General features: G+C 38.1%; 1 protein-coding gene across 5 annotated transcripts in view; it reads left to right on the plus strand.

The window, feature by feature from the left end:
- Positions 1-27,415, plus strand: part of LOC114490441 (LIM domain containing preferred translocation partner in lipoma) — a 636,657-nt gene that overhangs the window by 364,754 nt on the left and 244,488 nt on the right. For all 5 annotated transcript variants that reach the window (XM_036017287.1, XM_036017288.1, XM_028504415.2 and 2 more), the window contains one exon: positions 19,191-19,880. In XM_036017287.1, coding sequence (XP_035873180.1) covers positions 19,191-19,880 — 690 coding nt within the window. The remainder of the gene's footprint in view (positions 1-19,190; positions 19,881-27,415) is intronic.

The following is a 27,415-nucleotide window of genomic DNA, read 5'->3' on the forward strand; positions in this document are numbered from 1 at the left end:
ATATCATTGTGCAAAGTAAAAGGTTCTAGGGAAAAATAGACTGGGACGGCATTTGTATGGGTATAAATTCTCTAGCTAATGCTCTAGGGTCCTTTTTCCTTCAAACTCTGTCCCTTGTTAGGGCCTTAGCACTTTTTGCCTGCTTGCTGCAGAGCTCTTTATTTGGCTCCCCTTGGACCCTTTATAAACATATGTTGTGCTCATTAATATTTCTTCCACACGGTTCTGATCATTTCGTTCTACATTTGGCTTCCTAACAACCTACATGTTACAGAGATAGAAGGAATGTGAAAATAATCGTGGTAATACTGGTAATAACAGTGATAATGAATGAATGCTCTCAGATACTCCATCTCAGATATCAAATGTCTTGAGACAACAAGGTGTTTAGAATCCAGTATCAGAGGTTTCACATTGAGGCATTTGGCGCAGGTCTGGATTGCATGTTTATGATAGAAAGATCATCTGATATACATGAGAAGTGAGTAGGTGGAGGGTTGACATTTTGTTAAAAGTGCATGCCTGATCATTTGATATACCGTTGCACCTCCTCAAATCTTGTTATCAGAAGCAAACTGCTTGGTGAGGAGAGCAGAGTATAATTCAGGACAGTGGGAAAATCTTAGTGTTTTGCATCCTGCCCTTGCAATTAAGTATGTCTGATAAATAGTAGGTGACTGTGTTGGAGTGTTCATATAACTGTTAAAGCACATTGGCTACTTGGTTGTCACACTGTAAAACAGCTTTTTTGAATTGATACATTAAAAGAAAAAAGATACAAAAGTGCATACAGAAGAGTTAACATTTAAACATCAGCACCCATACCAATCACACACAAGTATGTGCACAAAAGTACACGTACATAAAGGCATAGAAAAAAACTTGGAAATTAACCAAAATTTAACACTTATTATCCCTAAGATTTTGAATTGTGGGTATTTTCCATTTTCTTGGTTACTTTTGTTAGTATTTCCAATATTTTCTACAGTGAGCATTACTGTTTTAATGAGAAAAACGGTATCTTACATCAGGGCTCACCTGGCACTTTCATTCACAACACTAAGAAAGAGGGAATGATATCATTTGGTTCAAACATCATTAAAAGATCATGAGTGGCACAGGAATAAATACAGTCAAAGTTGAATTCTCTTTTTATAATAGCAAAATATCTTCTTGAATAGTTTTGTCGCCTGTCCTTTCTGGATGATATCCCTAGGTATGGAGTGAAGAAATCTAGCAATGAAGTGAGTAGCTTCTCAGATTGGATCTCTCATGCCTGGGCTATTTTGTGGTAATTTTTCCTCTTTTCTCCCCCCTGTGATTTTCCCTTTTCTCACTAGCTACAGATGCTGCTGTTTATCTGAAACACACCAGGGTGTGCACACACACACACACACACACACACACTCATTTCAAGAAAATGGGGGACAACTTCATACTTGAATATATTCATTCAGTAATGCATTCATTCCTCACTGATATTTTGTTGCTTACTGTGGCTTAATCTTTATCCTATTCTAAGTATTGTAAAAGAATGAATAGGTGAATATTAGAATACCATCCTACTCCAGAGTTACACAGTTTAGAACAACCATTCTCAAACTTGAGAGTGCATGAAAATTGCCCAGGTGATGGCATTTGTCTGAGATGCATGGGCTATCAGGCGAAGAACAGGCTAGGGGAAGATGTTTGAGTTTGGTTACCCATATTAGGTATAAAGAAGCGTTTTTACCCTTTTTAAAGGAAATGGAGCTGAGTAACAGAGGAGACAGGAACTTGCCTACTTTTACTGAGTACTTACAGAGCACAATGAAGGGCCCTGGTCCTTGGCCTTTTGAGCCAATAATTTTTGGCTGGCTGGAACTCAGCTCAGTGTTTAAAAAATGAATGGGTTGCAGTACAGCATTGTATTGCAAGTAGAATTTGTCAGACTTCTGGGAATCTGAGAAGTTTCCACTGGTTTTTTGCTTGTTTCCCCAACTATAGTTAATTCATTGAGACCAGGAACGGTAACTTGTTACCCAGCAGCTGACAAAATTCCTGGTATTTAGAAGGTGGTCAGTTAATGGTCAATGACTGTATGAATGACACCATTTTTCAAAAAGAAAGTCATATATTTAGAGGCAACTAATATCATATTTCTTTGCTCTTAAATGGTTTTGGAAAATGCAGTGTGTTCTCTGAAAGGAGATGATATGTGGGGATATTGTTTTTCTCTGTAAATAAGTTATTTTATTTGAAATATAAATATACACACTCATTTTATTAAAAAAATAAAGGAAGAAAAATTATCAAAATACCTCTATTCCTAACCGTGACTGCTCAGGGTGTGTGTGTGTGTGTGTGTGTGTGTGTGTGTGTGTGTTTAATCTTATTCAGATACTGGACTTTAATAATACATATTTAAGTTTATATCCTGTTATGTTCATGTAACATAATAGAATAAGGGATTGAGCATTCCATAATATATAAATCTTATGATTTCTCAAAGTCAGTCTTGAAAGTAGTCTTGAAAGTCGTGTCAGCATTAGAAGGGTCACATTGTATTCAAAGGACGTCAGGTATCAGAATGTATGTGAGATCAAAGGCGTTCCTTAGACACCTTAAGTTACCAAGGATCTTTGAATTTTTCCAATTGAATCCCCTAATCTTACCAAGAGGAAATTGAGAGCCAGAAAACAACATAAGTAGGTCTGTTTTGACCCAGGACTTTCAGACCTTGTTGTCCCAATTTTAAATTGTGCCCCTTTGAATTTGTTATTATTCGCTATGTTGTAATTTTAAAATAAAAGAACATAGGGTAAAATAACTCTGCATTTTACCTTCAGAAGGAAGTTCCACTGGAGAGATGAGCCCCAAATGACCAAACTCTGTCAGCCATTTGTACCTCTCAGCTATAGTAACGGTGCTTGATACCTAGCTTTTGCCTACCCACCATTCCTTTGTTCTTGCATGTGCCATGGCCAAAATAGTGGTGGTCTCTCTCACAAGCCACCCTGAAATTTCCAGCTGACAGTAGTTATCTAGCAAAGAGAAAACAAACCATTTACTACTCTGAATTTTAGCAGTAAATAATGCTCTGTATGATCTACGATATCAAATAGACCATACCCTCAAAGCTTTCAAACACACAAACCAGGCAAAATAGCAAGGGGTGGTTTGGGGGATCATTCACACCAGAACTATTGTTGTTCTTGCCATTGTTGTTTTTAAGAATACTATTCATATACTGCAAAACACTTTGCCAATTTCCCTTCACCTCTAAGGTTATCTCGATCCTATTATCTAAATAGTGGCTCAGAGAGACTGAGAAGGGAGCTATCGAAACAGTAATCTGTGATTGAGTGACAACGACAGGCGTGGGAGAAACCTTTGCTTTTAGATCGACTTCATCCCCTCACTGTTTTCAAAGCACACCAACTACCAGAAATGAATATATCCCCTGTGGTCATTGCAGGATTTATCTGGGCGTTTGCTGAACCTGCTCACAATTTATTTTTATTTCTTCCGATAGACGTGGATTTGGCACAGGAGAGTGAATTCTTTCTGGAACAGCAGATGTGCCTGGTACACTCGTTTGCTATAACCATTTGTGCTGTGGTTGAAAAAAAAATTTCAAGAGCGTAGAATTGTTGAAGGGGGAGGGTTAAAAAAACAGAACCATTTTAGCGATTATGCAAAGTTAGAATGTGAGTAATTTTGCTACAGTTAGTCATTATGTGCTTTCATAGCTTGTTTTACAAGGATAAAGGGATATGTACAGGTTTGGTGAATAGAGCTCTTATTTGTCCCTAATAGTCGCTTTTTATGAAAACATTTTCTACCCTTCTCCTACTCTGTAGCAAAAGTGCACTGTCCTTAGAAATTATACCCTTCTGTGATTTAGCCCCTTTATCTGTCTGCAGTAAGTGGACAAACAGCCTCCATTTCTGAGAACAAATATGTAAGGAGAAGTGAAACTTTATTTTCCCCTAATACATAATGTGGGTGATATACATCTAAATCTTAATACATTGATTATGTGAACAAATGAGCATGCTTTCTGCAAAAAGAAAAAAACGCTGAGCAAACATCTAATGACTTTGCTGCGAGCTTACTGTCCTGTAAATATGGTGTTCTTTCAATGTTTTATTTGGGATATTTGATAAGTCTTAGCAAATGTTGTTCATGGAATTCTCTAAGGACTGTAGCATGCCACCTATCCTTTTTTTACTTTGTTTTCGGTCACCCAAATTCCTTCGGAAATATGTGAACGAAGGTCGGTTTGTTTCCACTGAAGCAAATATAGCCACCCGCTCACACTGGTGGCTTCCCTTGCTGGATTCCACTACTATTTTGGAAACTCCTGTATGAAAACACAGCAACCAAACGTGTCCCCATTGAGCCTTGTTGGTGATTTCCATGCAGCGCTGCCTCGTGTCTGTACACGAGGTTTGCTTTTGTCCGAAAAAACAGAACTGCTCTGCTGCCTTTGGGGAGGCTTATTAGCAAGTCTGTAATGGCAGAAGTGCTGATCTTACAGTCTGGAAGACTGGGTTCTAATTCTGACCCTGTCAAAACCTTACGACTTTGGGCAAATCTTTCCTAAGCCTCATTTCCTTGAGGAGAAGGTGGAAGTTTGACCTTCAGATTCCTTCAAGCTCTCATGCTCCATGATTCCGTAAAAATATTGTGTATTTTAGATGTGCACAAATAAGTCAACTTGATTTCTTCTTTTACAAATATGCCTTTGTGTCTACCTCTGTCTGCCACCTCAGATACAGACCCATTTTAACTTTGCCCAGTAACAAGCAAATTTCAGCAATGAGAAGTCCCTACGGGATTTAGGATTTTCCTGAAAGAATCCCACCCCTTTATTAATGGTCTCTGAATAAGTGATAGGCTCCAGTGGTTGGTTTCACTATAGTAGTTGATTTCAACCCAAAACTACTGAACCGCACTCACCACATTTCCTTTTACCTACAGCTAAGAAACCCAAAATGCATAAACTAAATCAGACTATTTTGTTAAATTAGATTGAGTTACGAAAACCTCTATTCAACTTACATACTTCTTAGACGACTAAGGGTTTGGCTTTACAAACTGGCGTGAGAAGGAGAAGAGTATGGGGCAGTTATAATTTAGCCAGCTACTGCTGCTATTGTTTTATTAAATATCTCCCATAGGACTTGTCAGTAGTGCATTATTGAAATAACTTTATTTCACTAAACAAATACTTAATGGCATATCTGTTTGCTAGATACTAAGGGTATCATTGAACGAGAAAGACAAAAATCCTCATACATATGAAGCTAGAGGGAAAGAAAACTTCAGAGGATGAATTGCAAAATGGACAAGGGCTATCATAAGCCCAGTGCAGTCTGTTGAAGGGACACCAGTAATGGACACTTCACCTTGGCTTACAGAATCAAGACTGGCTTTGCAGAAGTGCCAGTTCAGTCAAAACCTGAAGGATGAATGATATTTAGGAGCTGGAGGTGGAGCAGGTTGGAAAGCATTCTGGTGAGGTAACCACAGGAGACCTGGAATATCCAGGGCAGAGGGGAAGGAGGTAGGAGAGGAGACTAGAAAGCAAAGCAGTAGCTCTGTCAGGAAGGAATTTGGACTTCACTCTAAGAGCAATGTTCTTTGGGAGGATTTAATAAAGAAAGACAACGATTTTTTAGAAACAGTCTGGTGGCAACATAGATAAAATGCAAGAGGACAATAAGAAATCCATTTAAAAAATACATACATAGGCATATGTGTATATGTATACAATATACGAGGTCTGTCCAGGAGGTATCCAGCAATGTAATATGGAAAAATAGAGACATTTATTGAATAAGACACAAGATACAAGAAGCGTTGTACATAGGACAGTGACACCTGAGTCCCCTTCAAAGGAGGCATCTTGGGGCCTCATACAGTTCTCCCAATCACCATGAATTGCCTTGTTGATTTTTTTCCTGAATCTCATTGACTGTCTGAAATTTTTTTCCCTTTCAAAGGTGATTTTAGTTTTGGGAAGCCAGGAGTTGCAGGGTGCCAAATCTGGGCTGTAGGAGCCTGAGTCACCTGGGTGATTTGATGTTTCACCAAAATACTCTGTGTGAGATGTGATGCATGAGTAGGTACATTGTCATGATGAAGCTGCCAATCACCAGTTGCCCATAGCTGTGGCCTTCTGGATCATCCAGATAGTTTCTGTGGAGGAATGTTGGAGCTTAATGCAAAATTTGATGCAGATTTGTTACTGTATTTGCTCAGTCATTTTGAATGGGACAGCCACACTGAAGTTGTCATGGTTCACGCATGTGCATTCCAGTTCACTCTCCCTGGCTGCCAGGTTACATCGATGTCACTCAAACTGCTCTAGTTGTATTAATAATGGCTGGAGTTTTTTCCAGACAGACCTTGTATGTATTGCAATAAACTGGAGCACCTGAGATGGTGGACTGAGCTAAGATATCCATACGCTGATAGTGAAAACTGAAGAAATTGAAGGTAATTAGGATGTAGATCAACAACCTTTACAATACAAAGAGAAAAAATAGTATAGCCAGATTTATAACATTCAGTCACATTACAGTAACTTTTTAAGAAACCTACTAACCTTTAAAATATTACTAGTTTACAAAATTTTTGTTAATGTGCATATGTACTCTTACTTTACTTTTCCTAATTGACTATTATTTTGAATGCATCCTCCTTTGCTTACTGACTATGTAACATTCATCAGATCAATGAGCCATGATTTCCTCAACCACCCTCTAATTTAAAAAAAATAATAAGTTATAGGCATTTTATCGGCTCTTCTTTGCCAGTTTTTCCACCAAAATTATTATTTCAATTATCAGTGCTACCAGTCTTGTAAAATGCACATGTACTATAGTATCTATCATAGTCTCACCAAGATTTGTGTGTTTTATTATTTCTTGGCTACTTTGTTTAACTCTCAGTGTTTTTCACTAAATCCCTGGCCTGAGTGGACAAAAGTGCATAAGGCCCTTGAGGGGATGATTCAGTGTATGAAGTCACTTGCTGTAGAAATAGGCTCTTTACTCACTACATTCCTAGATTATAGAACATACTCAGATTGAATGAACCGTCATCACAATGGCATTTTATCCAGTGCTGGCTGCATGCATGCTAGGGACCAAGTGTGCTGTGCTGTATGGGTATTCGTATAATCCAGAGCCTCAGAGACCTCTCAAGTTCAAGACTGCTGACATATCATTCTCATTTAATAGTTATTTTGTGGGGAGGAACACTCTTTAAAATACTGGTGTTCTTGGCTTTAACATGCTGACAGGCTAGTTTTATGGACATGTAAGTACAGGACCTCACCTGGACCATTGCCTCTGTGTTCAATAGCTAGGGATCAAGAAATAAGGACTTTCAAGATAACATCTTGGTGCTCCCAGATGACTTCATTTTATTTGGGGGGGGGGGCTGTCTGAAACTTGACATAATGGCATGAGTGTGTTCAGTAGTCATGGGAGCTGCTTGTCTTCCAAGTATTTTATACCTGCTCAGAAGTCTTGTGAAAATTAATAAAATGGAAAAGCTTCTGAGACCAGCTCTGCTCTGGAGTGCCACTCCAGGCCATGTGGTCTTTGCTATTTCTGCCTCTAAAGCTGTTAAGAATGGCCCCTCGCTAGCTGTCGTACAGGTACTACATGTTTGCAGGGCACCGTACTGTGAAGTGAGCAGGTGCTGATCCAAAGCACAGGTATAAGATATGTGTGCCTCCATCTCTTTCACAAGAAGCGTTTGTGGGGCTTGTGTGTGTGTGTGGTTTAGGTGTCCACCAGTGATGGGAAATTAGTGTGTTAGTACAGGGTCCATGTATTGACAACAGTGTTTTAAATGCAGTGGCACAAATTAAAACCCCGTGATTTTCATTTTAAGGGTAATCTGTGAGGTCATTTTAACCATTCACCAGGTTTCTGCTACCATTTATGTGGTGATATTTTAATGTGGAAAATATGGAAAAATATAAAGATGAAAACAAAAATTCTTTTTGTATCAGCTGATAAAATTTTTAACTTTTTAAAATATTTTAAAATTATTTTTAATGTGTTAGTATATTTCTTCTTTTTTGTCTATATATACACATATACAAGTTGGGATACTATAATGCTATTTTTAGTGTTGTGCTAGTTTAAAAATTATATATTTCATATATGTTATTTTAAATATATATTTATATCTATGCATATCAATATATCTAAATATAGATATATAAAGAGATTATCTTCCTTTGATTAAAAAAGCAATATGTGGTTGTGTTAGAAACTTTGGAAAATAGGAAAAGTACACAGAACATCCAAAAATCACCTCCTTAAAATAACCTGTTATGAGTGTGAGAATAAATCCTTCTAGCTATATATTTATATATGTGCATATGAAAGATATAGAGAGATGCATATATTAACAGATATAAAACAGTGTTTCCTAAACCAATTTTAAAATATATAAAATTCTTAATTTTAAAATTATTTTCTGCCTTCCTTTACCGTGGTAAAATATACATAACAAAATCCACCATCTTAACCAATTTCTTAGTATGCAGTTCAGTGGAATTAAGGCACACTCACATTCACATTGGTGTGTGTGTAGCAACCACCACCATTTACCTCCAGAACCTTTTTTATCTTCTGAAACTGCAACTCCATACCCATCAAATAATCACTCCCCATTTCTCCCTCTCCCTGCCCTTCTGGGAACTGCATTCTACTGTCTCATGAGTTTGACTAAGCCAGGTACCTTATATGATTGGAATCGAATAGTATCTTTTCTTTTTTAACCGACTTGTTTCATGTTAGCACAGTGTTTCAAGGTTCACTCATGTTTTAGCATATGTCAGAATTTCCTTCTTGTTTTAGGCTAATTAATGCAGCGTTGTACAAGTACACCACATTTTGTTTATTCATTCATCTGTCAAGGGACACTGGGGGCACTTCTATCTTTTTTGGCTATTGTGAAAAATGCTGCTATAAGCATGAATATACAGACATTTGCTTAAGTTCCTGCTTTCAGAGTTTTGTTTTAAAGCATATACTGGGTAGTGGAATTGCTGGATTGTTCATAGGTTTTAAAGCATGTAATTATATAGTTTTTTAAAAGATTTTATTTATTTATTTTTAGAGAGGGAAGGGAGGAAGAGAGAGAGAAACATCAATGTGCAGTTACTGGGGGTCATGACCTGCAACCCAGGCATGTACCCTGACTGGGAATCAAACCTGCGACACTTTGGTTTGCAGCCCGCGCTCAATCCACTGAGCTATGCCAGCCAGGGCTTAATTATATAGCTTTTAATTGTTGTATAGTATTCCATTATATGAATATACCATGATTTATTTAACCAATTTCTGTGTGATTACTTAAATGCCTTATAGCCTTTCATTTTTACAAATGACATTGGCATGAACATTTCTTAAAGCTAAAGATTTATGCCATCTGTAGTTATTTACTCTGGCCAAATTTCTAGAACTAAAATGTATGGATTTTTCAGTGCTGATGTACATATCACTGAAATAACCCACAGACAGATTGTCCATAAGGAGTTTATAGAAACACACAAACATTACCTTGGTTCCTATGTCTAAATCATCTAAACATTGTCCTTTGAAGATAATTGAGGCAACCCTCTCCTAGTACTCATAGCTGCTGTCCAGGTAGGATTATTTATTCTGCTTTAACAATAGAGCCTACAAAGATATATCTGAACTTGGTGTTTTTTTAAAGATTTTATTTATTTTATTTAATTTTAGACAGAGGGGAAGGGAGGGAGAAAGGGAGCGAAATATTGATGTCCCAGAGAAACACCATTTGGTTGCCCAGCGACCTTTCGGTTTCTGGGATGATGCCCAACCCACTGAAGCCACGCCAGTCAGGGCTGAACTCTGGTTCCAACAAAGAATCCTTTATCCTTTTCTCTTTTGATTTGCAGATTTTACTCTCTGAGTGGATCGGTCTAAGATAATTTGTATTTTAAATGCCCTAAATGAAAGATAATTTGTATTTTAAAAAGCCCTAAATGATTCTGTCATACAGCCAGATTTGATGAGTACTTCTCTAAACGTATAGCAGTATGTTCATATATTGTACTCGCAATCTGTTAGGTTGTTTTCTAGCACATCGGGTCATCTATCAAGTGGATAATGTGAGTTGCCTGAATAAGTGAGGAATGGAGCTATTAGTATTAAACCCTGAATTATGGAAGATAATTAGTGAGGGGACTCAAGAAGACAAAATTATTTTTCAGTTAAAGGCTTGGAGAAAATGATGAAGTAATCTTTTATTAAGCAAGGAACAAGTATCAAATAAAGGAGCGCCTGGTGTTACAACTAAAGTAGATAGCTGTGTTTGCATTTTTTCTTAGTGTGTACAAACTGAGAATCCCTGTCTATCCATTCATTTCTCCAGTGATTATTAAGTGCCCGCTTGGTGTGAATCATTAGAGATGAGACAGAGTTCTTATTGGCCATTGAAACTCATTGCAAATTTTAAGGATTTCCTCTTGAAATCACTGGAATTTGAATGCCATTATGTCTTCTTTTACAAAGAAATAGCATTAGGTGAACAAAAAATGTGTGGGTGGTCTCCTTTCAACACTGTGCATCATCCAGTAAGCTCATCTTTTATCTGGGTTATGGAAACACTTTGACTTGGAAAAAAAAAGACTCCTCATTACAAAAGCAGGGAAAAAAAATAACAGTATTTTTAAGTCTTCTTTGTTGCTCAGATGAGGAGTCAATCTAGAAAATTAATGTGACTTTTCAATGCCACATAACTCTGAACAGTGGCAAACCCGGAATTTTTTTTTCCTCCTGTCTTCTAGTGCACAACACTTCAATTTCATTGATCATCCTCCCTTGTGATACTTCTGTTTGCTGGTGTTCTTAACTTAGGCTGGAAGTTGCAAAATGCACCACATGCACTATATTTGGCTTGTAGAAATCCTTCATTTAGCTTCCCTGTGTTTGCAAACACACAAAAAGTCAGGAGAGGAACATTGGGTTCATACTCCTTCGGTGCAATCAGCTGGCACCATGTACGGGCTGCCTTTAGGTAGTATATGATCTCTTCAGTTCTACACATTCCATGTCACTCTGTTACTCCCCGCATAGGGACATGAAGTACTGTCATCCTGTGAAATTCATTTTATTTCTTCTAGGAGAGAATTATTTTTTATACCCATATCTTGACCACACGTCACCTAAACATAGGAAACCAGAAATAAACTGAGAAAATCTCTCTTTATTTTAATGTGATCTGTTTCACTCTTTCTTTACCTGAGAGAGATAGGCTGGTTTTCAAAACCCCAAATGGTTGGAGCCAAGCTATTTGGATTTGAATCCTGGATTTGCCAACTGCCAGTGATATGACCTTAGTTGATTTTCTATGCTTCAGTATCTCCTTCTGGAAAATAGGAATAATTATCATTCCTGTCTCAGCGGTGTTTGTGAACATGAAGTGCAAACTGTGTTTGACCCAAAATGTTTACACAAAGTAAATGCTACATATGTATTTTTATACATTTTCATCACTAATAGGTATTTTAGTTTGTGTTTCTGCCACAAGGGTACAAAGACTAGAGTGAATAACTACAAGTGGAAAAAGCTTATCAGGTTTTGTTTAAATAATTTTAAACAATGGTCATGAAAATAAAATTGAAGATGAAATACTCATAATCCTTTTTTCTAACAAATCACCATCTCCCTTTCCATATTTTGTTTATTCCTTGTCCATATGGAAATATCATTTTATGTAGCTTCATCTGTATCACACATATGATTGATTTTACATTCGGTACTTTGCATTTAACATTCTGTATTTAACATTTACATTTAACATCTTAAGCATTTTTCCATATCATTGCATAGCTAACATCAAATGGGATGAAGGGACTTAGAGTTTTACATTGCTGTTTATACATAGGGTTCTATTTTTTTTATGGTTTTCCCTTTGTTACTGTAGACAGTTTCCTTTTCAAGTAGAATTCATTTTTGCTCAATAAACCAAATTTTGTATAAAAATTGAATAAACTAAGATGACTCTGAATGCAGTGACTCTGACTTCCTTTGTCTTATTGTGGCTTTAACCTCTAGTTCATTGCCTAGAGGAATTTCAATTTTATTTATATTGGATAAATAATTTGGATTAATTTAATTTTTAAGGATTGGGATATTGTGATTACTTAATAATTAACTTAAAATGTATTTTCTTTCAGTAAATGTCAACATTTTTAAAATACATTAGGTGTCTTTTTTTTTACTATTTCTGCAGGAGATTAGAGCCAACACCAAGTAGTAGTTATACATGTAATGTGACTATTAAAAGGAAAATAAATGTCTCAAATGCTTCTTTGAAATATAGTATTACTAATAAATTCAAAAAGGAAAGTCATTAAACTACTTAAAGGGAGAGACTAATGAGATTACTCTTATTTAGCATGCATTAAATGTCTCACAGAGTCTCTTGATTATCAAGTAATAAGGGAAGTGAGGCCGTTTATATTTTGTACATTATAATGTGAACATAGAAATGCATTTTTCTTGGGATACCATTAATCATTTATTAATTGATTCAAATATTTATTAAACACCTACTATGTGCTATGATATGAAAAATTCACTGAGGAAACAGAATGTAAAGGGCAGTCTGTAACCCAATGAAAACAGATATGTACAAATGTGATGTGTATGGAAGGGGAGGAGTAAAGAATGGTCACTCTTCCAGAGGATTCAGGCAAAAGTTCACTGAGGAACCTGATACCCATGTTGAGACCTAAGGGATTCTTATGTATTAGCTCAACATAGAAATCAGAGAGAAGCAGGGAAGCATCTGGATATAATCCCTGAGATGGGAGAGAGCCTGACACACTGAGTATGAAAGAAAGTCAGTGTCAGAGAGTGACCTGTCATGTCACCCTTGAGGAGATGCGGAAGAGACAGATTGAGTCCAAGTCATTCCACTATGCCTGCATAGGCTTTTAAGCAGGAAAGTAATGTGATCAAATTTTCATTTGAGATTCATTCTAGCTACAGAATGAAGGATTCACTAAGGGGAACAAGAGTAGATACTGGGACACTAGTTTGGATGATGTCGGAGCATTCCTGGTAAGACGTGGTAGTATCTTGGAGTAAGGTGGTAGCAGTGAAAATAGTGAACTGTGGGCATATTTGAGAGTTATAGAATTTTCTGACTGCAGAATAAGGTCAACAGGGTTTTAGTATTTGAAAGGGATGTGGGGGAGAGGCTCAAGAAGGACTCCTAGTGTTCTCATCTGAGCAATACCTGCCTGAGAAAACCAGAACAAAAACATGAAAAGTAGATTCAAGTAAGGTGATGAACAGTTTTAAACATATTGAGCCTGAAGAGTGTATAAGACATTCAGTAGACACATGAAAGACAGTTGAATATTTGGGCTTTGCATTTGGAATGCAGATGAATTCTGGAGATAGAAATTCAACAGAGTCCTTGTCATCGAAGGGCTTTTTAGTTGTGGGCATGGTTCTGGAAAGAGTGAATAGAGAGAAGAGAAGAGGTCCTGGGACAGATGAAGAGGATAATTATTCAGTGGCCATTGGGCAAAAATAATGACTAATTTCATCAATAGCAATTTTACTGAAAGATTAGAAAAGTACTTTTTAGCATAAAGAGCCTAAGTCCCTGCTACCACTCTTGAGCAGACATAGTAGTTCTTTTCTGTCTACCCCCTGGGTTTTCTATTACAGAATATAAAGATCTCTGTTCAAGAGCATGATAATTTGATTTTTTATTGCTTATAGTTTGACTTCTTCCAAGCTTATAAAACATGCAAGTCAATTATTAAAACACCATATGATTATTTTAATGGAGGTGTGCACAAAACCCATCGGGAGGATAAGTGAAGAACCATGGAAAGAACTTCAACATCCTTCCAGGGGAGCGAAGAACCACACTGCAGAAGAAGCACCATTTGATATGAGACTTGATGAATGTGCAGGCAGCTGTCAGGAAGAAGATGGCTATGCTTGAGCAGCATGGGAGAAACGGGGTGGATTTGTGTAGAATGGACCCCAGACTTTAGAAGGAGATCCTGGCTGACAAAGAGGAGCAGAGACATCAGTGTACAGTCACTACACAAGGTTAATACTGCTGGAGTGCAGCTCTGAGTGATGAAGGAAAAGTGAGCTGATGAGTGAGGCAAGGGCTAGATAGTAAAAGTCTTTAGAAAGTACATGGAAAATAAAACACAGGGGGCTCAATTCAAGGCAGAGTCATTGCCAAATTTGTATCATCAGTGAGCCGCAATCAGATGTTCATGTTAGAGAGATCATCATGGTGTTTAATAAGAGGAGAATTGAGAGAGAAGTGAGGTTGGATTATAGTAATAAATAGCTTGGGGAAGTGGTAAAGAGGACCTTATTCGGGGAAGGGAAAGCAAAACTGGAATAAAATGCAGGAATGTGAGAAGTAATCAAGGGTTATATATAGATTAGGTTAGGGGCGTGTGTGTTTGCTTGTGTTTGTACGTGCAAGTGTACTCAAGGGATGGGTGGGCAGGGGTAAGAGAAACAGATGAATGTAAGATGTTTTCCAGGCTTTCGCCAAAAGGGAGTTGAGGATCTGCTGTAAGAAGTGAGTGTGAGGTGCTCACGTAGCCCCTTTCATGTTTTTCTTTCATGGCCACACCAGTTCTGCCCAGGAATGGAGACAGCCATTCAACTGTCACTAATTATGCTTTGGCCCCTCTGCCATGCAAAGCCGGGACATGAAGACATGTGCCATTGATCCTATAGCACTATCCTCCTCTGATTAACTCCATAGAGCTTTACACATTGAACATGTTTAAAAGTAATTAATAGAAAAAATAACCACATAAAAATACTGCTACGTAGATTCAAATATCAGAAAAAATATATATACACACACAACACATAGCTGTATGAGTTTAACTTTTAAATGTACTTGATTTTCAAAGTGAAAATGTTAAATCATGATAAAAACATTAAGGATTCCTGCAAAAAAAAAAAAAAGAAGAAGTGAAATACCAAAAATACATACTTGGAAGTGCCAACTAATCCAGTAAGTAGAAAAAAATCACTATGCATTTACTTGAAAATGTGGCCCAGGAAAACGTTGCCATAGCTTTCTTTAACCATGAGGAACAAAAATAAATATGCTTTAAAATGATTCCTGTTCTTTACCACTTCCACCTCCAATGAGATAAAGAATGTAAAATTGAAAGGAAAAAATATAGCTAAATGTGCTATTTTCACACACATAGTTATGATATAGAAAATATGTATAAACATGCCGGCACATACACAGCAGAATTCATAATAAAGTTGTGAGAAACCTTCTTATTCCCAGAAGAGGATTCTACTTGCAAGTTATTTCCTAGAAGAAAGCAGTGGCTCCTGGAATTGTGCCTGATGCCTTCCTTCAAAGACAGGGACGTTTGCTCTGTGTGTGTGCGCGCCCACGTGCATGCAGTCCAGTGTGAGTGAGTGTGTATGTGTTCACTAAGAAAGAGAAAGAGATTTGTGAAAAAGTTGCTTCTAAAGTGTGAGAGCTTCATAAATCCTTGTTTTTCACCTTATGGAGGTGATTGATTTTCATTTTCAAAATATGTGACTTTTGAGGCATCTGTTTTGGGGGCAGACTTCTTTACAGCTGCAGCAGAGAGCATGCTTGCCGTTAGCCAGTTGCTCAGTCACTGTCTCCATTTATAGTTGGGTTTTTTAAGTGTTCCAAGTAGGAACTCTGAGCTTCTGCTGATCCTGAGTCATCAAATAAAAGCTTTATTCTTTCTCTCTCATTCAGTTCCATCTATGCTCACATTTTTTAAGGTTGATATGATTTATTAGAAAAATATGACCCTCTTAACTGAGTATTTATTTTACAATTTCTTAATTAGTTTATTAATAAGAGCACTGCATCTCTTCCTATTCGGCGCTATTGGGACCACCTTATGGTATAACAAGAAGTTCACCCTACCAAGACAAGAATATTCAGGTTGCTTAAATTACAAAAGTAAATTGCAAATCTTCCCCCTGAAAGACTTGTATTTAAAAAGGGGGAAAAAGAGCCCTGGCTGGTGTGCCTCAGTGAATTGAGTGCCAACCTGTAAACCAAAGGGTCACCAGTTCGATTCCCAGTCAGGGCACCTATCTGGGTTGCAGGCCAGGTCCCCAGAAAGGGGCACATGAGAGGCAACCACACATTGATGTGTCTCTCCCTCTCCTTCTCTTTTCTTTCCCCTCTCTCCAAAAATAAATAAATAAAATCTTTTTTTTAATGGGAGGGTAAAGAAATTCTTTTCAACAGCATCCTATAACTTAACAGAACTGAATCTAGAATTGCAAAGTCCCTAGGAAACTGCAGTTGTGACCAATGACACATGGGAAAGATAGCTATCACAGTCCAAATCCCATAAGAAAATTACGGCACACTGAAACTATCTCCTCTCTTGGAGTTAATTTATAAAGGAATTCTGTACATAGGCCCATTTGAGTACAGAGAAGCCTTAGGAACAGAACAGTAATCTGGGACTGGCAGAGTCAGAATTGTCATCTCTTCTAGGCTGAAGGGGACCAGGAGAAAGAGCAGCTATTTGAACCAGGAAAGGTGTTCTAGTGGGGAAGTCCTAGAGAGGACCAGTACTAACCCTCCTTGGCAACTGGAAACTTCACAGTCAGCTTGCCAGCAAACATGTGTCCCAAGGCTCTATTCAGTGTCAACAGGGGCATTATTGTTATCTTGGTTTTGACAGTGATGCATTTGGCCATCCACCCATTCAATGATAAAAGCATAACCTAGTCACTGTGACAATAAAATATATTTCTCATTTCTAAGTTTTCCCTGGTTGGTGGTGATTTCCTATCTAGGCAACAACCACTGGAAATGAAATGTTAACCTAATGTCCCTGGGGATGTTTTCATCTTTATCTCTGGATCAACCTAGATCTCCAGAAAGCCCAGCCAAGGCTACCAAGGCTAAATATCTGTGATGGTGGGGGCAAGAGAGCTGCAACATTCACAGCCCCACGTCCACCTAGCAGGCAGGATGGGGAAAAGAGAAAAATAGGAAGGGATGGTGCTTATGTCAGGCGAGCCCTGTTTTTCACAAAAATGTTTAGTGCACATCTCATTGGCCAGAACCATGCCACACAGCAGCTTCTACTTACAAAGTAGTCTTGGGAAGTATTTTAAGTGGGCACATTGCTCCCCTAAACAAAATTGAAGTTCTTTGAGTAATGAAAAAGGGGGAGTGTTATGATGAGGAAGCAATTAGCATCAGCTCTACGTGTCTACTTGTGGCTTGGTGTGGGTAAATGAAATAGAGTAATATAAAGTGTTACATCCTATCTTCCTATACATTACTATAATTTGCCTGGAAGTTATCAAACAACAGAATTAGACTGTGGTCACTTATTTGTTATATTAACAAATCTTATCAGGGTTAAAATTTTGTACCATTTGCATATTTGCCCATTCCTAACAGACTAATGCTTGAGGACAAAGTTTTAGATCTCCAAGTTTTCCCTAAGCACTTACTTGTCTTCCATCATAATTATAGCCTCCTGTACTTCACAAGTAAGGCATTTTCACCTATGTGTCATTAAGATATTCCTATGACATTCAGGAAGTATATTTTTGTGTGTGATACCAAGATAAGGTTATATTTCATTTTATTTGTTCAATTACATTTTACATTCAATATTGGTGTATAGCACAGTGGTCACAGTGGTTAAACATTTATATAACTTACAAGTGACCCCCCAATAAGTCTAGTACCCATATATTCTTTATGCTGTACTTTACATCTCCATGTCTATTTTTGTAAGTAAAAATTTGTACTTCACCTTCTTTACGGACACCCCCAATTTCCCTCCCATCTGCTATCCATCAATCTGCTCTCTGTATTATGAGTCCATTTCTGTTTTGTTCTTTAGATTCCACCTATAAGTGGAAACAGACTGTGTTTGTTTCTCTGATTTGTTTCGCTTAGCGTATACCAACTAGGTCTGTTCATGTTTTTGCATATGGTAAGATTTCATTATTTTTCATGGCCGAGTAATATTCCATTGTGTAGTAAGTAATTCTGAGTTGATGAATGCAACCAACCTCAGGAAGATATTAAAGGAGGAGGAGGCTGCACTTGAGTTATTTTTGGTAAATTGCTCATTGACAAGAATCTTTGGTCTAAAATTTAGCATCTATTGGTTGTGCTGTTGTGTTTGTTTCTCTCAACCCCCCTCTTTTCTTTTTTTATTCCCTTTGACGGGTCCTCCATTTTTCTTTCTCTAGCACCTCCTTTTAGCACTAGGTGGCTAAGCCTTTGGCTAGTTTGACCGAGAGCATGGCATTCCATTTATTTTCTTTTTACATTAAAAAAAATTGCCAAATCTAATGTCACGAATCTTCCTCCCTATGCTTGTTAACACTATTGTAGTTTGCACTATTATATTTAAGCTGTTTTTCCTCCTTTGAATGGTCTTGGCACCTTTGTCAAAATTAATTTAACATGCATTCGAGGGTTTATGTCTGGATTCTGTATTCTATTCCATTGGTTTACTTTTCTGTCTTTATGCCACTATCACACTATTTTGATTATTATAGTTGTATAAGTTTTGAGATTGGGCATTTTGAAATCTCCAATTTTCCTTTTCTTTTTCAATGGTTTTTTTTTTTTTTTGCTATTCAGAGTCTCTTGAAATTGCATATGAATTTTAGGGTGGATTTTTCTGTTTTTGCAAAAAAGATGCTGTAGTGACTTTGAAAAGAATAGTATTAAATCTGTAGACCACTCTAGGTATTATTAGCATCTTAACTGTATTGAAGTCTTCCAACCCATAAACACAAGTATCTTTCTATTTATATGTCTTCTTTAATTTATTTCAGCCACGTTTTGTACTTTCCAGTGTACACGTCTTTCACTTCTTCAGTTAAATTTATTCCTAAGTATTTTTATCCTAATGTTATTATAAATGGAATTGTTTCCTTGATTTCTTTTACGGATTGTTCATTGGTAGTACACAAACATTACTGATCTTCGTGTTAGTCTCTGAAGTCTCAGAAGGCAGAAACCATGCTGCATTTGTATTTTGTAGAGTTAATACAAAAATAATAGTTGGCAATTTTTAATTTAAAAAAATTTCATTAGCACTAATCTCTGTCCCTTTTCTTTTTTCCGTCTCTCTTCCATTTTAGGGCTCTACTGGTATTACAGCCTCTCCTCCAGTCTCCACCCCTGTCACAGGGCACAAGAGAATGGTCATACCAAACCAGCCCCCACTAACAGCAACCAAAAAGTCGACCCTGAAACCACAGCCTGCCCCTCAGGCTGGGCCCATTCCCGTGACTCCAATCGGAACACTGAAACCCCAGCCTCAGCCTGTCCCAGCCTCCTACACTACGGCATCCACCCCATCGAGGCCTACCTTCAATGTACAAGTGAAGTCAGCCCAGCCCAGCTCACATTACATGGCTGCCCCTTCACCAGGACAGTTTTATGGCCCGGGGCCAGGGCACCAGAGCTATAACACTCAACCAGTGCCTGTGTCTGGGCAGTGTCCACCTCCTTCAACACGGGGAGCCATGGATTACACATATATTCCACCACCAGGACTTCGGCCTGAGCCTGGGTATGGGTATGGTCCTAACCAAGGGCGCTATTATGAAACCTATTGCCCAGCGGGGCCTGCATATGGGGGCAAAAATGATTCTGATCCTGCCTTTGGTCAACAAGGTCACCCCAATGCCTGGAAGCGGGAACAAGGGTACACTCCCTCTGGGTCAGGAAACCAGCACCCTGCTGGCATGTATCCGGTTGCTGGTCCCAAGAAGACATATATCACAGATCCTGTTCCAGCCCCCTCTGCACCACCACTGCAACCAAAGGTAAGAAACTCATTAATACAATGGTGGGAATAAAGGACTGCCTGTTCAGCTTGCCTTTCCCAGAAAGCAGAGCCTAAGGCAAAAGTGTATATGCTGCTTTTATTGCATTAGAAAGTAGAATCCTGAGGAAGCCTGAGTGCCATAGAAAAAGAGGGAGATCCTACAGGGGATATGGAGTCATGCTATGGATATGGTTATTGTTTATTACCAAGTGCATCTATGTGTTCAATCTTGAAAGATCGTCTTCCAAAAGAGCATATGAACTGTAGCAGCTCAGGATAATCTTTTTGTGGTGGGAAAAGGGAAGATAATTTATCTTCTAGCTCTTTCTCTTCTTGGACCAAGGTTCTCTGTGAGTCAGAGACTTCCTCACGCCTAGGCTTTGCATTTACTTGGGCACTAAATAGATCTGTAGCTTCTCATGCCTCACAGGGACAGGACATCATCACATCTGGAGGTGAGAGGAACACAGGGCAGCCATGAGTCGAGCTGCTGTCAGGTAGGGTGTATGTGACGGTGGTTAGAACTCAAGCCAAGTTGGTACCACAGTGGCTGCCAGGACATGAGTGGCCAACAGTCCAGGAGACAGGTGAGGCAAAGGGCTGTAAGGTAATGCAAACACCTTGTCTAGTTTCCTTTGGAAGAGGCTGCTGCAGTATAATGAAACTTGTTTATTGCCCTTGTCAATCCACATTATTGATCCTCTAAGAAGAATCTTACTCTCTAGTCTTTAAACCTATTAGACAATTTTTTAAAGTTTTTTGAGGTTTTTTTCATTGTTTGATTTACTTGCAAGCATGTATGTCTTTTAAGTCAATGCGTTCAATTACTTCCCTTTCAATGGCTAATGATATTACACATCACATGCCTACTCAGTTACAACTTGATTTTCCATGAGTATTTGAACCAGCACGATGTTTCCTTTTACCAGGACAAGAGGAACCAAAGAGAATTATTTGGAAGGGGTGAGATAGATACACCACGCTGGTTTCCAGCCCTTGGGTTGGAACGAAGCTCTCCCTTCCTTTCATTTAAAGCTGTGAGAATCAGACATCAAAAATAGTTAGAATATGGTATTTTTGAGAGATGAATTGAAGGTCTATATATATTTTTAATACTGTATATATTTTTAATATATAAAAGGTCTATATATATTAACACGTTTGACATTGTCAGTGTACAGATAATCAATCACATTTTCAAAATGTAACAGAAATCTGTCAGGTCCTTGCTCTGCGGGCAGTGTGTTTATTAAACCATTATTTTCAGATGAAAGTGTCTGGTCTATTAACGGTGCTCCAAAATGAATTTTGGGCTCTTTAGAGGAAAAGCCTTCCAGAAAGTGGGGACACTTATGAATACCCATTACGGGAAACTGGGCCAACCATGATCATTTTCCAACATAAAGTTTCCAGGTTTAAACGTTGTGTTTTTGAAACATTGCTCTTAGAAAGCCTTTCTTTTGACAATATCTTTATGAAAATAAATGTTAGGTTTGTTTGCTTGTTTTAAATAACATTTGTCCAAAATACCCAGTCTGTATATGCTCACCTTTTGTTAACATTACAGTGTTTTTGCATTAGTCCTTCCAGTCCCCAAAGAAGCAATCCAGAAAAAAAATTGGATTGTTCAACTTTACTTCACTTTGGTGTAAGTGCAGTAACTTCCCTCATGGATGGTTACAAGCTTTGGTTAGGATAACTGACATTAACACCTAGCTCAAATAGGTGTGCAGTTTTGCTCCATCCAAAGCCTCCTGTTAGAATGGCTGCATGGTGATCCTAATGGAAAGAGGGGCCCTGAGCTGTGTGAGGACCCTGTATCAGCCCACCTGGGGAAACAGACATGAGACAGAGCAGAATGTCTAGGTGGAGGGAATAATCTTGTGAGAATTACTGAGCCAGGCACTGGGTTTCTTTTTTTCCCAAGTGTCACTGGGCACATTGAAAATCCCTCCTCATTTAACACTGAACTGACCCAGTGGTATAGGAAAACAGTTAGCGCCCAGTGCAAGACCTGAATCTAACATGCTGGGTTCAGCCGCATCACTAGCATTTGGTGTTCACCACCTTACTCGGTATAATGGAAGAAACTTTTATTAACCACTTTCCAGAAAGCATGAGACTTCATTTCTCTTCTTTTTGTAATTATTCATGATGATCCATTACATTATTATGGATTCTGGGTATCAGTGAATTTGATGTCATTTAAAAAATTTTTTTGAAATATTTGTTCTTCAACAGTATCATGTGTTTGAAAATCACATTGTACATTTTAAAAATGAAAATCAAGCCAGTACATCTCTCTGCGATTATTAAGGAGAGTGGTTCGAGGGTGGTATTTAGCCATCTGTCAGTGTTTGGGGAAAGGGGAGAGTGGCCGATGAAGCTACAGATATGATCTGTGTGGCGCGGGCACTGGCGAATGAAGGGACTGGCTTTTTCACAGTTAGTCTTTCAGCAGAACACTGCTGTACTCAACTGCACCTGTGCACAGAGGACCTTATTGTCCCAGTATTGACTCTGCTTTGCTTAGTGATGTGACTAGTGGCTTGAGAAATGAGCTCCTACGTCGAATCCCACTTCCTCCCGTGGCATTTCACTTAAAACTTGAGGAAAGACTCTAGACCTCTTTATGTCACGCTTCTGGCCTCAGCAAGGTGGAACATCATCTTCTCTAATTAATGAATGATTGCAAATGGCTTGGAAATTTCCAAAGGTGGAATAATTGCCAAGTGAGGGCTGTTTTTACTGGCTTTCCTTTATTTCCAAACTTTAGTCCCTGATGGAAAACTTACCTTCATACCTTAAAACAATGATCTTTTGTTACCTTGAGACATTCTGAGGAATTTGACATTTAACCCATTAAGGAAAAAAAGTTTTTAAATGAAAGAAGTAAATCTCCCCTGTATTTGAGATGAATTGCTTCAATTTTCCCACATCATAGTACAATTTAAAAGAAGATGAAAAAGGAGGGAAGCAGCAGAAAAAGAAAAGAAAGAAGGAAAAGAAAAAAAGAGAAGGAGAGAATGAAGAAAGGAAGGAGATAAAATCAGACCCTGCAAGTCTGGGAGATCGTGGTTGTATTTGTGTTCCTATAACGTGCTGAGCAGTGAATTTGCATGCCACAGTGGGCCATAATGTGTTTCCTGTACCATCTGAGCTGAGTTCCCTGAAAAATATTGTTATAAGCAAGTCTTTGTAAAGGAGAAATGTTCCCTTTCTACTGAAAATCCTCTTAAAGAAAGAGTGGGATCTTTCCTCTTTGCTATTTTACAAAAGCTAACATCTGCGTGTTGCTGTGTAGTTCACTGAACTCTCGTCCTATGCACTATCTTCATACCCCCGTGCAGTGGGATGTGTGTTTTCTCTCATATTCAGATAAAGCCAGTCATCACCCTCAGGTCCAGAGTGGCAGGGCAGCTCTGGCATTCACTTCTTTGTCGTCAACCCTGTCTGTGTCAGCCTCTGGGCAGGGAAAGAGACAGCTGTTTGCCCCATACTGTGTGAAAGGCACTGAAGCTCTGCATCCCAGGAAAGGTATGAAGGTCCACCTAGTGTGGGGGTTAGATTAAATTCTAAAATCTTCTATGATTAAAAAATGTCCTTGAAAAATCCTTCAGGAAGACGAGTCCTTGGAGAACAACAAACTACCTTTCAATAAACCTAGAAAAGTTGTTATCTCTTTCAGAGTTAGAACAGATCACTGCTCTTCATTTAGTTTTTGAAACTAGGGATATTTAGTAGGCTGAGAAGAGAGCCAAGGTAATGAAATGCTGGGAGCCAGTGTTGAAGGGTCCCTAAAACCTGTAATTTGTTAAGATTAAGAAAATATTTGAGAGTATTGATATAGTAGCATTTCAAACATTCAAGAAATATCAAAATGTTCCTTTTTTATTGTGGAAAACAGAAGGACATAGATTTTGATTTTGGGTGCATTGCAAAGAATTGGTGGTATTTTGGAGAGAACTATCTTTATGTAATCCCTGTGCTAAAGCTCTCTCAATTCCAGGATTAGAGAAACCGAGGAAGAGATGCTAGGATGAGGAGAAAGATGGATGTGGACATATGCCTCAGGGCTGTTGACAATACCCAGATGTGCGTGAAGATAGGAATGCTTGAGAGAGCTGGTGACAGTAAGATTAGTTATTCTTTTTGTGCAGGACTTTTCCCATTTCCATAGTCCTTTGTGGACCTCACCAAATCCATGTGATTAAGCACAGACGTTTCTCTCTCTCATAATGTTGAGGCTCAGAAGCTCAGTAATGAGAGTCATTTACTCACAGGCATATGTCAAATTTATGGGAGAGCCACAGCTCCAAGCCAGGTCTTCTGAAGATTGTCCTCATGCTTTTCCCATGGGAAACGGTGGATCTTGGCATCACCAGCCACTGGCTGTGGCCCACGTCACAAGCAGATGTCTGAGTGGTCTTGGGCAGTTGTGGTGCAGTGTCATGAGATCAACAGTTGGAGGGGAAGCACCCATTAAATCCCTCCCTGGCACCCAGGCCTGAGGTCTTGGAGCTATACTTCCTCTTCCTCATTACCCATGCATAATTTGTCCCAAGTTTCTTTCTAATTTCACAATATCTGAAATCTACTTTCTTATCTCAATCCCCCTTGAGGTGGCCCTAATTCAGTTGTCCTCATTTCTCATCTGCACCATTGGAATGTCCTCTTAATGGATGTCTCCACCTCTAATCTCTTTCTACACCTGTTCCTTCTACACAGGCTACCAGATTAATCTTTCTGCCGTACAGTTCCACCCTTGTCATTAATTGTCTTTAAAAAACAAAACAAAAAACCTTCTGAAGTTTTTAGGCACTTGTGGAGTGGATTGAAACTCCTGCCTGGATTTCCACTCTTATCTTACTTTTTTAAGCATCTGGGCTCACAGCTAAGAACTTATATTCCTAGTTATTTCTCATCTCTCTAATTTTGGTTATGGAGGGTTTTTTTTCCCCTTTCTGGAATGCCTTCTCATGCCTCCCTGAAATAAATAAAATATTTCACAATCAAATGTGATCCAACAAGAATGAACTAAAATTGTTATCCCTTGTGAAATCCTTTCCTTCTCCTAAAATTCAGTTGTACCTTATTTCACCCTCTGTTGTGGAAGTTTTCACACTCTGAACTATACTAAAATGAGTTATATACCTGTCTTCCACCAGCCTCTGCCCCAGTGTCTGTTAGGCCCGGAGAATTATGGGGTAGAGATGGTATCTGAACAACCTTGTTTGCCCCACAGTAACTAATACATTACATAATGCATTCTTGTTTAATGAAGGTGCTTGAAGAAACTTCCTATGTCCTAAAATACGGAGAAAGCCCTGCTTTAGAACTTAGCAGGCTGTTCAGCAAAATGCCAAAACCAAAGCTCCTTTACCAGATCAGTCTAGGTGACCTAAATAACAAAAGCATTGTCACATCGGCAACTCAGTATGCAGAGCAGCTAGGTAGTTTCTCAGTTCACTGTTGCTCTAACATTTTACTTTCCGTCGGGCATACATGTGTTTATGTGCGTGTCGTTATGTACACAGTCTTTTTTATATTGTGCACCTTCCAAATGTCTGAGGAATTTGTTGATTCATATTTTTAGTAAACTTTTTTAGGTTCACTTTACATGCAATAACATGTGTCCATTTTAAGCGTGTGAGGCAGGAAACTTTTGACAAGTGTATTTACCTGTGAAATCACCACCACAATGAAGATGGAAAACACTGCACCTGCCACAGGGCTGCCCCATGCCCTGTTGCACTAACTGCCCTTTACTCTTAGCCCCAGTCTGCTTTGTAACATCCATCATCGTGATCCCTTCTTGGATTTCATATGCATGGAATCATACAGCATGCACTCTCATCCCTGGGCTTCTTTTACTCAGAGTAGCTATAGTTTTTTAGGTTCATTTATGTTATTGTGTGTATCAGTAGTTCATTCATTTTATTGCTAAGCAGTGTTGCATTACATGAATATATATTATACTTTGTTTATCCATTCACTTGTTTTGAGGCATTTGTTCATTTTTACATTTTGAGTTAGGAATGAAGCTGCCATGAACACTCGGGTACATGTCTTTGTACATACAGAGAGTTTTTACTTCTCTGGGATAAATAGCTCGGAGGGAAGTTGCTAGGTCAGGTAGGAACTATTTAACTTTGTAAGAAACTGCCTAAATGTATCCTTTACATTGTCCCCCACTGTGTGTGAGAGCCGCAGTGGCACCTCCGTCCTGCTGTTGTCACTCTTCTCCATTTCAGCTCTTTCTTGCTGTGCAGCTACATCTCGCTGTGGCTTGCATTTACATTTTTTCTCTTACTAATGATCCGGAGCATTTATTTATCCACTTATTGGCCATTTGTATATCTTTTTTGGTGAAGTGTCATCAAATATGTGAGCCATTTTTTTAATTGGATTGTCTCTTTTTATTGAGTTGTAAGGGTATATGTTCCAAATAAGATTTCTTAGATTTATGTATTGCTGGTATTTTTTCCTGTCTGGGACTTGACTTTTCATTTTCTTCATGTTGTTTTATAAAGAGCATAAGTTTTTAATTTTGATGAAGTTCAGTGTATCAGTCTTATCATCTATAATTTGTGCTTTTTGTTTCTTTCACTATGCTTATCTCCTAATGGTCACAAATATTTTACTCTGTGTTTTCTTTTAGATGTTTAATGGTATAAACTAGGGTTATGATTCACCTCAGTTTAAGGTTAAAGTTTATTTTTTCTCATTAGGATATCTAGTTTTTCCAGCATAACAATTTGTTCAAAAGACTCTTCGTTCCCAATGAATTACCTAAACACCTTTGACAAAAAGCAATTGACCACATGTGTGTCGGTCTATCTGTACTCTCTCTGTTCTCTTCTCTTACTTTGTGTATCCATCCCTAGGCCAATGCTGTTATCTTGATCACTCACTTCAATAGCAGGTTTTGAAATCAGACAGTGTTTGTTTTCCATATTTGTTCCTTCCAAGGTATTTTAATTATTCTAAGTCCTTTCCATTTCCATATAAATTTTAGTTAGCATCAGCTTGCCAGTTTCCACAAAATAACCTGCTATGATTTTGACTGAGATTTTGTTGAGTCTATGAATCAATTTGAAATAACTGATATCTGAACATTGAGTCTTTCAAAGCACGAACATGGTATATCTCTCATTTTATTTATGGCTTCATTAATTTCTTTCAAAATGTATTGTAGCTTTGCATAGAGGTTGTTAAATTATCCCTAAGCATTTTATGTTTTGGGTGCCATTGTAAATGATGTTTCTAAGTTCAGTTTGCAATTTTTTGTCATCAGTATGTAGAAGTACAGTGGATTTTTTTATTTTGACTTTGTATCTTATGACTTAGTAAACTTAGTAGTTTTACTAAATATTTTTTAAGACTCCTTGTACTTTTCTACCTGATCATTTCATCTGAAAAAATTTGTTGATTTAGTTGCTTAATTTCTCCATGGATAAACGTCTGTCTATGAACTTTCTGTGTTTGGAAGATTTACTTCTTGAATGAAGAAGAAACAGTTTCCTACAAATT

The sequence above is a fragment of the Phyllostomus discolor genome, chromosome 2, assembly GCF_004126475.2.
Source record: "Phyllostomus discolor isolate MPI-MPIP mPhyDis1 chromosome 2, mPhyDis1.pri.v3, whole genome shotgun sequence".
Classification (NCBI taxonomy): domain Eukaryota; kingdom Metazoa; phylum Chordata; class Mammalia; order Chiroptera; family Phyllostomidae; genus Phyllostomus; species Phyllostomus discolor.